The sequence below is a fragment of the Sciurus carolinensis genome, chromosome 4 (assembly GCF_902686445.1).
Source record: "Sciurus carolinensis chromosome 4, mSciCar1.2, whole genome shotgun sequence".
Classification (NCBI taxonomy): Eukaryota; Metazoa; Chordata; class Mammalia; order Rodentia; family Sciuridae; genus Sciurus; species Sciurus carolinensis.
This window is the reverse complement of record NC_062216.1, coordinates 76,740,765-76,752,909: the sequence shown is the minus strand read 5'-3', so window position 1 is coordinate 76,752,909 and position 12,145 is coordinate 76,740,765. Positions and strand designations below refer to the sequence as shown.

The 12,145-nt window shown below is 41.2% G+C and overlaps 1 protein-coding gene across 1 annotated transcript in view; it reads right to left on the bottom strand.

Moving 5' to 3' along the window:
* Positions 1-3,896: 3,896 nt before the first annotated feature.
* Positions 3,897-12,145, bottom strand: part of LOC124982780 (centrosomal protein of 78 kDa-like) — a gene marked incomplete at its 5' end in the record, with an annotated part of 45,245 nt that continues 36,996 nt past the window's right edge. The window contains 2 exon segments of the mRNA XM_047549703.1: positions 3,897-4,022; positions 5,001-5,200. Of these exon segments, the coding sequence (XP_047405659.1) occupies positions 3,897-4,022; positions 5,001-5,200 (326 nt within the window).

Here is a 12,145-nt window from a genome sequence, read left to right as displayed (position 1 = left end):
GCAGGTGCACTGATTGGCTTTTCATCCTCTAGTGATCTCATCAATCTCCCTGATTGGGAGGTCGTCTGACCCAGAGTTGCAAAGCTCCTTAGAGAAGTTCTCATTCCCTGGATTCAGGCTGACTCAGGGCAACAGTCAAATACTGGCTTCTGTATTTAATCTCAATTTCTAAATTTGATCTTAACCATACAGCAAGCCAGTCTCATCGGTCATAAAGTAAGAGTACTGGGCTTTAATTTCAATGTCTATGTTTACAGTTGTCAGTTTACAGTATTCACCCCCTTTTATCTAATTGGGGTCTACATTATCTGTCCTATTGGTGATGCATCACTATGTCAAGTTAATTTTCAGTGTTTGCTCTTGAAGCAGTACTTTTGCAAAAAGTTAATCAGGCAACAGTTATAGAGTTTACAAGGAAAATACAAAATGGAATCATCAACAGTAAAACATTCAGTTTATGCAATAGCTATCTTGAATTTTGGCTGAGTTATTCATTATATCCCCTGTTTGAGATTACAGTAATCTTTACAACAAACATCAAACTTTTGAACACAACTTTGAACGAGTTAAAGTCAGGCTTACTTTGGAGCCATTCTAACATGCAGCAGGGTTGTGAGGCAGAGTCTTATCTCAGGTAAGGTGGGGCTCTTCACAAATCTTAGGCAAAATGTTCTAATTCTGAAGTTGATTTTTGCCTCTTTTGCTATGACCAGCATGACCAAATTCTCAAGTTCAGTGAGGGGCAAAGGAGTATTAGAAAATAAAGATTTATAAACACAGATTTTGAATATTAAGCTGAGATCAGATGGAGCTCTGTTCTCTGATGGAAATGCAGATCTAAAGAGTTACATCAGCAATCTTTATTTATATATGTCTTATTATCAGGTTAAAGACTATGTAAGCATTATTCTTCATTTTCAGTAAAGTTTTATAGACTAGGACTATGTAACTTTTTCACAGCTGCAAAGTGCAATGTTAGGAGCTCTGTGTAGTTTTCAAGAAAGTTCACTGTCCAAAGTTACTGTAAGGTGGGCAGGAACCAGAGAAGGGAACTGAGGAAACACTGGTTATCTAGTAAAAGAATTCCTTCCTGCCCGAGAGCTGTGTGCCTTAGATCAATGTCAGAGCTGATAAGACTCCTGTACAGAGCCTCTCCAGGGAGGGTACTGCCACAGCAGTTAGGCATATTGTGCTCCTGCACAGGAATGCTCCCAGGTATGGGGCATGCCACAGTCATGAGGTCAGAGACCCCGATCTCAGCCACTGTTGTCCCATTTTTGCTATCGTGCATCACACTTTCTTAAATGTCATTTTAAGAAGTTTATAAAGAATAAAACTTAACAGACACAATGTCAAGGGTAAATTAGTGTTTTTAAAGAAATCCTTGTCATTTTGACCTATAGATTAAACTTTGGTTTATATTAGTACCTTAGTATTTGACCTTAGGAAAAACCTTAAATAGCTTTAACTGATTGTCTCACATACATATAACCAACCTAGTTACATGCAAACTTGTTGAAATTTGTCCTTTACTTACACACAGACTGTCTTTTTCTTTTTTCTTTTTTTTTTTCCTTTGGGATTGATTTATTTCTCTTAGCATGATATTCTCCAGCTCCATCCATTTACCAGCAGCTGCCATAATTTCATTCTTCTTTAAAGCTGAGTAATATTCCATTGTGTATATATACCACAGTTTCTTTATCCATTCATCTATTGAAGGGCATCTAGGTTGGCTCCATAGTTTAGCTATTATGAATTGACCTGCTATAAACAGTGATGTGGCTGTGTCACTGTAGTATGCTGATTTTAAGTACTTTGGGTATAAACCAAGGAGTGGGATAACCAGGTCAAATAGTGGTTCCATTCTAAGTTTTCCGTGGAATCTCCACACTGCTATCCAGGGTGGTTGAACCAATTTCCAATCCTACCAGCAATGTTTGCGTGTACCTTTTCCCCCATATACTCAGAAACACTTATTTTTGTTTATATTTTTGATAACTGCCATTCTGACTAGAGCAAGGTAAAATCTCAGTTAGTTTTGATTTTTCATTTCTCTAATTGCCAGAGATGTTAAACATTCTTTCATGTATTTGTTGAACAACAGTATTTCTTCTTTTGTGAAGTTACACACAAACTTTCTTAGCACTTACTTTGACCCTCATATATTTCATCACACAAAAACTTTCTTACCCAGAAACATTCTTTTCCCTTCTACTGAATACATTTTTTCCCCTTTACTTACACAGACTTTCTTAGCACTTACTTTGATCATCATATATTTCATCACACAAGAACTTTCTTACCCAGAAACATTCTTTTCCCTTCTACTGAATACATTCCCATACTTGGAACCTTCTGTTTTTCTTTTCTATCTGATGAGCACTTTGTGGTGAAAAATCCACACTCCTTCCAGATAGAGCAAGGTGAGTGAGCAATCAAAAAGGCATATTTGGAATCTGTGTAGATGTTAACTTGTTTACCTTGGATGGAATTGGAGTACTAATCAGAGCAAAGAGTTTGATCTTTTGAGAACTGGTCCCTTCTTGAAAGCAAAAGTCTTCTAGAACTGAGGCAGTGGTAATCACTGGGTAAGCAGCTCTATAGCATCTATCAGGACCCAGCACAGAACTGCCATCTACAAAAATGGTTAGGTCAGGTGAGGGGAGTAGGTAATTGAAGAGGTCTTCACGAGATGAACATAGCACCTCTAGCACCTGTGGGAGTGGAAGGGATTTATGGCTTAAGAGGTCCTGTAGTTGATGGCTGGAAAACATAGTTATTGGTTGGAGTAGGGTGAGTTTTAGAGCTTCCTTAGTTAATTCAGCTGCTGCCACCAGTGCTTGGAGACATGGTAGCCACCTATGAACCGTGGAATCAAGCTGCTTGGAGAGATATGCCACCAGTCTGTAAGAAGTTCCAGTTGGTTGTGCAAGGAGGCCAGTGGTAACACCCTGTTTTTCATCCATGAAGAGGTGGAAAGGATGGTTAGGGTTGGGAAGAAAGATAGCAGGAGAGGATGTGAAAGCATCCTTGAGCTTGTTAAAAGAGTTAGCTATCATCTTGGGGGAGGTAAGGGACCCATGTGGAGTCTCCTTTGCTGCTAGGGGTTTGGCAAGAAGTGCAAATTAGGGACTCAGTGTCTGAAAAAACCAGCCAAGCCCAGGAAGGAGAGAATATAGTCTGCCATTTCTGGTGGCTGTAAGTCACACAGGGCTTAGATTCTGTCTGTTGTGAGACTCTTAGAGATGGGAGTGAGGATTATGCCAAAATATGTGACTGAAGGGGTGGTGAGCTGGGCTTTGACTGGAGAGACTTGATAACCTCGAGACCCCAGGAAGTTAAGGAGCTGGGCAGTGTGAGTCTGAGAGGCCTTCAGGGATGGGCTGCATAGTAGGAGGTCATCCACATATTGTAGGAGTGTGCTATCTCCCAAGTCACAAGTAGCCAAACCCTGAGCTAAGACTTGCCCAAAGAGGTGAGGACTGTCCCAGAAGCCTTCGGGTAAAACTGTCCATGTTAGCTGTTGAGACCTAAAGAGTGTAGACTCTTCCCACGTGAAGGCAAAGAGGTAATAGGAGTCAGAGTGAAGAGGAACTGTAAAGAATGCGTCTTTCAGATCCAGGACTGTGAAGTGGGTGGTAGGAGGGGGAATGAGGGAAAGAAGAGTGTAAGGGTTAGGAACCACTGGGTGGATGAGAATAATCACCCCATTAATTAGACAGAGATCCTGTACCAAGAGATACATTCCTGAGGGTTTACGTACTGGCAGTATGGAGGTGTTATGAGGGAAGTCAGTAGGGATGTGGAGTCCCTGAGTAAGCAACCAGTCTATAATGGGTTTAAGTCCTTCCCTGTGAGTACGGGAAATTGGAAACTGGGGACGTGAAGGAAACTTAGCTTGAGGTTTCAGTTGCATAATGATTGGCTTGTGCTGGAAGGCTATGACTGGCTCGGAAGAGTCCCAGACTTGGGGGTTGACCAGTTCTGGGGGCAACGGTAGGGTAGGTGGTGTGGGGGTGCTAGAGAATGTATGAAACAGAGGTAGAAGGTGAGCACTAGCAGTGTGCCTGGGAAGAAGCTGTAGGGTGAATCCTAGGAGTTGGAGAACATCTCTTCCTAGGAGGGGGACTGGACAGGAGGGAATAACTAGGAAAAAGCATGTAAAAGGATGTCCCTCCAGGGCACAGGCTAACTTAGCTGTTCTGCTTGGGAAGGAGGGTTTTCCATCAATTCCTATAACCAAAACCTGGGAAGGAAATAAAGGCCCAGAGTGGACAGGCAAGACAGAATAGGTAGCCCCCATGTCCACAAGGAAAGTTATGGACTTACCCATTACCCAGAGTGTTACTCTGGACTCTGCGAGGGTGATGGGAGTCCTCGAGTCCAGACTCCTTCAGTCTTCTGTGAATCCCAACAGCTCAGGGGAAGGGACCACCTGGTTGGTCACACCCCTGTGTAGAGGCACTAGGGAGGGGCCAGTCATAGGGAGGTCACTCTTCCAGTGTCTTGCTTGTTTGCAGGCAGGACACGGCCTGGTGGGGGGCCATGGGTTTGGACATTGACGAGCCCAGTGACCTTCACGTCCGCACTTGAAGCAAGCCCCTGGAGGAGAGGATTGCTTGTCCCGCTTTGAAGTTCTCACAGGAGTCGCAGGCCACAGGGTAGCTACCAAGGCTTGGGATTGGAGTGTCACCTTTTTCTGTAAACAAACTTGCCTGGCCAATTCGGGTGATTCCTTCAGGCATTATAGACTTTAAGGCCATTTTCACCAGATCTCAGATAGGGGTTTGAGGGCCCTCCTCAGCTCATTTGAGCTTTTTTCTTATATCAGGGGCTGATTGAGAAATGAAGTGGGTTGCTAGCACTGTAGCCCCAGAGGGAGATTCAGGGTCCAGTTTAGTATATAGAGTAAGGGCCTCTGTAAGGTGGTTAAGAAACAGAGCTGGATTCTCATCTGGATTCTGGGTAATTTCCTTCAGTTTATCAAAGTTTAGCACCTTATTAGAGGCTGCTTGCATGCCTGCTATGAGATATTGAACCATGCGAGCACAATAACAGTGGCCTTGCTGGCCTTCCTGATAGTTCCAGTTTGGTTCAGTTATTGGAACCGCTGTTGCTTCTGTGGGTAAAGTTATGTCCATTAAATGGGCTTGGTCAGCGTGGTCCTGTGCTGTCTGTTGGATACGGGCTCGTTCATCTGGAATGAGAGCAGAAGAAAGAATAACATGAACATCATGCCAGGTGAGACTATAAGTTTGGGAAAGATATTTAAATTCCTTAATATAAGTAGACGAATCATCAGAGAAAGACCCTAAACATTTCTCAATCTGGGAATGATCCTGGAGTGAGAATGGAACGTGAGCTCACACAATGCCTTCTGCACCAGCTACCTCCCAGAGAGGACAAAGAAGCTCTGGGTTAGGTGGTGGGAGGGTCTGATGAGATTGCATGTGTGCACTAACAGGGGAGAAGGGAACAGACTGGGTGGAGGGATGTTCTGGAGGGGAGGTGGGAAGGCTCTGAGAAGGAAGAAGAGGAGGAACTGCATCTGTAGGAGGAGGGGGTGGGTTTGCAGGAGGAGGACAGGAAGAGGAGGTGGAATTCTGATGAGAGCATAGAGGGGGCGGGGTTTGGGACCAGCCCAGTGAGGAGAACTTGGGTCGTGGAACAGGTAGAAGAAGGGGCAGGGCGAGCACCAAATTCCAAAAAGAAAAGCTTGCAAATGATTCTGAGTGCCCTTTGGTGACCATCTTGAGATCTAAAACACACTGAGACCTGGCCACAGCTGTATATGATTAAGTCTTGGGGGAGTACCAGTTTAGTAAAATTATGGTGGACACAGCCCAAAGGAGTTTTGGGGTCTAATGAGCTACCGGTATTTCCCATTAGCCTTTCAACTTTAGGTATGCAGAAGCAAAAAAAGGCGTCCCAATTTCAGCTCGTGCACACCGGAAAAATGGTAGATGGGCCAAAAGCCAAAACGTCTTTTGACTTTTGGGGGTCCATAATGGAATAAATGGGGGGTAACTGGAGGCTGGGATGTCTCCACTGGTGACCAGAGCTCAAAAAGAATGGGCAGGGGGGTCTGTGGTGCACACACAGACAGACCCCTTGCAGAACAGAGGGTAAAGATTGGAAGGGCAAATGGGAAAATCCCCAGGGAACTTACCCCATCTGATGCCAGATAAAGAGAAATGGGATGGAGCAGAATCAAGCAGAGCTGAGCGGAATGGAACGGAATCTCCTGGTTCTTCTGAGGGAGGGGGTAGGCCTCAACTCCAATGGGGGAAGCCAGAAAACCCTCCCGGGTCTTGGCACCAGATGTGAGCTATGGGGCATGGTTAGCAGCCAAAATAATCGGACAGAAAGCAGCCGAAGCAAGCTTTATTAGAATTGGCTCTGGGGCGATATTCCCAGTCACCCCCAACCCGGGGTACAGGTCAGGTAGAGAGCTGGAGAAAATCGCATGTGGCCCTGGCTGCCCAGGGTTTTTATAGGCCAGATTGGGCAGGGGTCCTGCTGAGTGACAGGTGGAGTTAAGGGTCAGTAGTTTTCCTGTCCACTTGATTGGTCACTGTTTGGTACACTGTCCTTTGTCTCAGTTGCTCCGCTCCCTCTCCTATAGTCACTCAAATTCCGACCTAACACCAACTACTGTGGTGGACATGCATTGAAATTCTGAGCAAATTTTGCATGCAAACTTCCCTTTTAGAATGTTTGGTCCATTTGTAAGACAAACAATAAATAATTATAATATGGTGTGACGAAGACTATGATGGGGGAATGCAAGGTGCTACAGAAGACTACTATAGGTATACTACTTGTTTCCTCCTGTGTTCAAACTTTTCACTATATTCAAATATTAACTCTGTAAGCATATTCACCTGACACAATCACAATAATACCTGTGTTTTATTTTGCTTTCCCAATATAATTTCAATTTCCCCCTCTGGAAAGGATAATATTTGTCCTGATTTTTTCACATAATTACAGGGATACAATGGAATTACTTTAAAGTGGACAAAATACCCAGGAAATATTAGATACTACAAAAGTCAGTTTTCAATGATTCAAAAAATTTACCTTATAAAAACAGAAATGATTGTTTTAAGTTTATTCTCAGTTTTCATAATTTTGATCAGATTTCACATGAAATTCCACATAACTAAAATTAAAATATAAATTATTTCCTAGGGGAAAATATTAGAAAACATATGACTAGAAAGACCGTTAGTGAAGTGTCAATTGGTTTGTCTAACTTCAGAAGCAGTTAGACAATACTTACCAAACTACAAAAATAATTCATACGTTTTCTTAGAAGCAGTTACTTTTGGAGAGAGAGAGAATTTTAAAGGTATACTTTTTATATGTGTAAGAAAAAACACAAAAAAATTTATCAAAGTGATATTTCTAGTAATGTAAAATCAGAAGTCACTAACCAAAACTAAGAATTTTTTAAATACATATGATTTCTATATTATGAAATGTTATGTTGATATCAAAACCAATAATGAATATTTATATATATATATGTATATACTCTCAAACTATAATTGCCACCAGTTAAAAATAACCTACATAATAAGATTAAATTCTGTTTAATATTAAATATGTAAGATATGCTTTGCATTTCTATTCACTGACAAAGAAAAACTACCAAAGTAAGCACAATGGTTTATTCTAAGTAGTAAAAAAATAGGTAATATTTATGTTCTTTTCTATGTTTCTTTATAATTTTAATTTTTCTAGAATATTTATTTAATCCTTAAGGAAAAACTACTCTTTAAGTATAAACAAATATGAGTCTTAAAATTAATTTCATGACTTAAAGTAAAACTCTACTTTCTAGTGGCTATTTAAAGTGAGTTTGAAGACACAGAAACAAACTCACAAACATAGTTATCTGATATTAGAATGCCAAAAACATAATTTGGAGAAAGGATAAACTTTTTCTTGGGGGCGGGGGTTACCAGGGATTGAACTCAGGGCACTCAACCACTGAGTCAAATCCCTAGTCATATTTTGTATTTTATTTAGAGATAGGGCCTCACTGAGTTACCTAGTACCTTGCTTTTGCTGAGGCTGGTTTTGAACTCTCGATCCTCTTGCCTCAGCCTCCAGAGCTGCTGGGGAAAGAATAACCTTTTTAACAAATGGTGCAGGAAAACAGGATAACCATATGTAGAAGAATGAAATTTAATCCCTATTACTCACCCTGCACACAAAACTCAACTTAAAGTGGATCAAAGGGCTAGGAATTAGACCAGAAATCCAGCAACCACTAGAAGAAAATGTACACTCAACACTCCTACATGTCAGCACAGGAACAGACTTCTTTAACAAGACTCCCAAAAGACAAGAAATAAAATAAAAAATTAATAAGTGGGATGGCATAGAATTTAAAAGCTTCTTTACAGCAAAGGAAACAATTTAGAGCATGAAGAGAGAGCCTACAGAATGGGAGGTGTTTGCCAACTGCTCTTCATATTGGGTATTAATATCCAGAATTTACAAAGAACTCAAAAATCTTAACAAAAACAACAACAAAAGTAACCCAATCAATATAATTGGGTAAAATAACTAAACAGACACTTCTCCAAAGAAGAAATACAAATAGTCAACAAATATATGAAAAAAATATTCAACATCTCTAACAATTAGGAAAATTCAAATCAAAATTACATTGAGACTTCATCTCCCTCCAGTAAGAATGCAAATCATCAAGAATACAAGTAACAATAAATATTGGTGAAAATGTGGGGGAAAGGGATATCATACAACGCTGTTGGGATTGCAAATTGGTACAGCCACTCTGGAAAGCAATATGATGATTACTCTGAAAACTTGGAATGGATCCACCATTTGACCCAGCTGTCCCACTCCTTGGTTTATACCCAAAGGACTTAAAATCACATACTACAGTGATGCAGCCACATCAATGTTCAAGCAGCTTAATTCTCAATAGCTAGATTGTGGAACCAACCGAGATGCCCTGCAACTGATGAATGGATAAAGAAACTGTGATATATATACACAATGGAATATTAATCAACCATAAAGAATAAAATTATGGCATTTGCTGGTAAATGAATGAAGTTGGAAAATATCATGCTAAGTGAATTAGGCCAAGCCCAAAAAACCAAAGGTTGAATGTTTTCTCTGGTAAGTGGATGATGATATATAACAAGGCGGGGAGGGTGACAGGCAGGGAAGAGAAGAATGAAGGAACTTTGGATGGTGTAGAGAAAAATGGGGTGGGAGTGGGTGGGAGATGGAAAGATAGTAGAATAAAAGAGACAGTATAACCCTATGTATATGTATAATACATGATTGATGTGAATCTACATTGTGTACAACCATAGAAACGAAAAGTTTTTCCTCCTTTGTGTACAATGGATCAAAATGCAGTTTGTAAAAATAAAAAAAAAAATTTAATAAAAAAAGAAAAAGAAATCTAGGAATAGAAGAACCACAATGTGACTCAGCTATCCCACTCCAAAGGATTTAAAATGAGCATACTACAGTACATCCACATCAATGTTTGTAACAGTACAATTCACAATAGCCAAGCTATGGAGCCAACCTAGGTGTCCTTCAACAGATGAATAGATAAAGAAAAGGTGAGATATATATATATATACATATATATATGTATATATATACACACACACACATAAAGGCTTATTGCTCAGCTATAAAGAAGAATGACTTTTTGGCATTTGTGAGCAAATGAATGGAACTAGAGACTATCGTGCTAAGTGAAATAAGTGAGTCCCAAAAAATCAAAGGTGAGAAACTCCAGAGAATATGGTTGACTAGAGTAGGTTGCTTTCTATGCTGCTCCATGGCATGAGATCAGGAAAGCAGAAAAATGGCTTCTCAATGAGTTGGGTAAAAAGAGAGAATTTTTTGGGATGTAATACTGGACTCTCAGAACAACCTACAAACTCAGAAGGTTGGATATAATAAAATAAAATAATAAAACCTATCTCTGGCCCTGGCAGCCTCTGGAAATGACCTCACATGCAAATCAGAGAGATGAACTAAGAAAACCTGCATTTCAGGTGGCACCACGAAGTGTTTTCAAACAGAGAAATCAGAGATCAAGGACACCATTGGACTGATCCAGCGGGTGAGCTGCACTATACCTCATTTGGGAAAGATGCTGCATGATTCCTACTTGCCCACAGAGAGCCAAGACAGACACCATTTCTTCCAATATCCTATGGTGGCCAGTGGCTGGGGGACCAAACCCAGTTACCTAGACCTGTGTAATTTGAACTGGGTCTGAAACCAAACCAGGCAGAGGCCAGCCATGTGACTCAGAGTGTGACTAGAAAACCAGAAGAAATTCATGTGCAGAGAATGTTTTACTTAGGTGAATACAGGACATTCAGACCCAAGAGATCCTGGATCTCTCTCACCCTTTGAGGTGGTTCACAGAACAAGTTGGGGTGGACTTGGAATTCTATTATGTAGGTAGGCGTGAGGGCACTTGGGGACTGAGCCTAGGAGGCCAGGAAGAACTGGATCCAAGGGTAGTGGAGGGGGCAAAGGATTGGCTCCATTGCTGCATGAAAGTGAAGCCAGAATTGGGGACAGGCAGTTAGTGTAGAAATAGGGGATCAGGTCAGATCGAGGAAATGGAGGCCACAAAAGCCATCTGCCTCAGGAAATTGGAGACTGCCCTGGGAGAATGGAATGTCAAGGACCTGAAAAGTCCATTGATAACCAAATTTACCTGCCTTTGTCAGGGACTACAGACAAGGAGATGCTAATTAATGCCCCCTGGGCCCTTACCTGGCTGAATCACTTTGGCCCTCCCCTTTTTACATCTCACCTGCAAAACCAGGCCTAATCACGTAGGCAGGAAGGAAAGAGATAAGAGGGAAAGAATGGGAGAATAAAACCTATAAAAGGACAAAATTTGCTCATCCCACGGATTCTGCCTTTGGGTCCCCTTCTTCCACCCAGGAGAAGTCTGCGTTTATTTTTCTTTAATAAAGTTTAATTTCCACTCTACATTTGCCTCGGCATGCTTCTCTGGCCTTATACTTCAATACCTGAGGAAGCAGGACTCGTCACCGGTGTAGAGCAGTATCAAAAGGAACCCAAGTTAGACTCCTGGGACTCAGACTCCCAGCATGGATCAACAGCTGCTGGGCTCTCAAGGTGAGCTGATTTAAAATCTTCAGGTCAATCACCATTCAACAAAGCACTAGGGAACTACTTGACCTGTACCATCCTTCGGGAGCTCTGCCTTTGTGAGATCCTCTCACCTCTACAGTGACTTCACCCTGAGAATGGAGCAGAAAACACTCACCACCACATCCCACCTCATACTGCCAAGAAGGGAAGCCCAGAATTTTGTAACTCAATAGCATATTATTTAGGCTCCAGGTGTTGGAGTAATTTCTCTTTTTTATTTTGTCATTGATTTCTATTCTCAATCCATTATGATCTGATAGAACACAAGGCAGTATCTCTATTTTTTTGCATTTCCTAAGGGCTGCTTTGTGGCATAACATATGGTCTATTTTTGAGAAGGTTCCATGTGCTGCTGAGAAGAAAGTGAAACCGCTCGTTGATGGATGGAATATTCTATATATATCTATTAAGTCTAGGTTATTGATTGTGTTATTGAGTTCTATGGTTTCTTTGGTTGGATTTTGTTTGGAAGATCTATCTAGTGGTGAGAGAGGTGTGTTAAATTCACCCAGAATTATTGTGTTGTGGTCTCTGTGATCCCTGAAATTGAGAAGGATTTGTTTGATGTACAGGGATGCACCATTGTTTGTGACATAAATATTTACTATCGTTATGTCTTCCTGATTTATGGTTCCCTTAAGCAGTATGAAATGTCCTTCTTTATCCCTTCTGACTAACTTTGGCTTGAAGTCCACTTTATCTGATAGAAGGATGGAAACCCCCGCTTTTTTACTGAGTCCATGTGCGTGGTAGGTTTTTTCCCATTCTTTCACCTTTTGTCTGTGAATGTCTTTTTCTGTGAGATGAGTCTCTTGCAGGCAGCATATTGTTGGGTCTTTCTTTTTAATCCATTCTGACAGTCTATGTCTTTTGATTGATGAGTTTAGGCCATTAACGTTCAGGGTTATTATTGAGATATGATTTGTATTCCCAG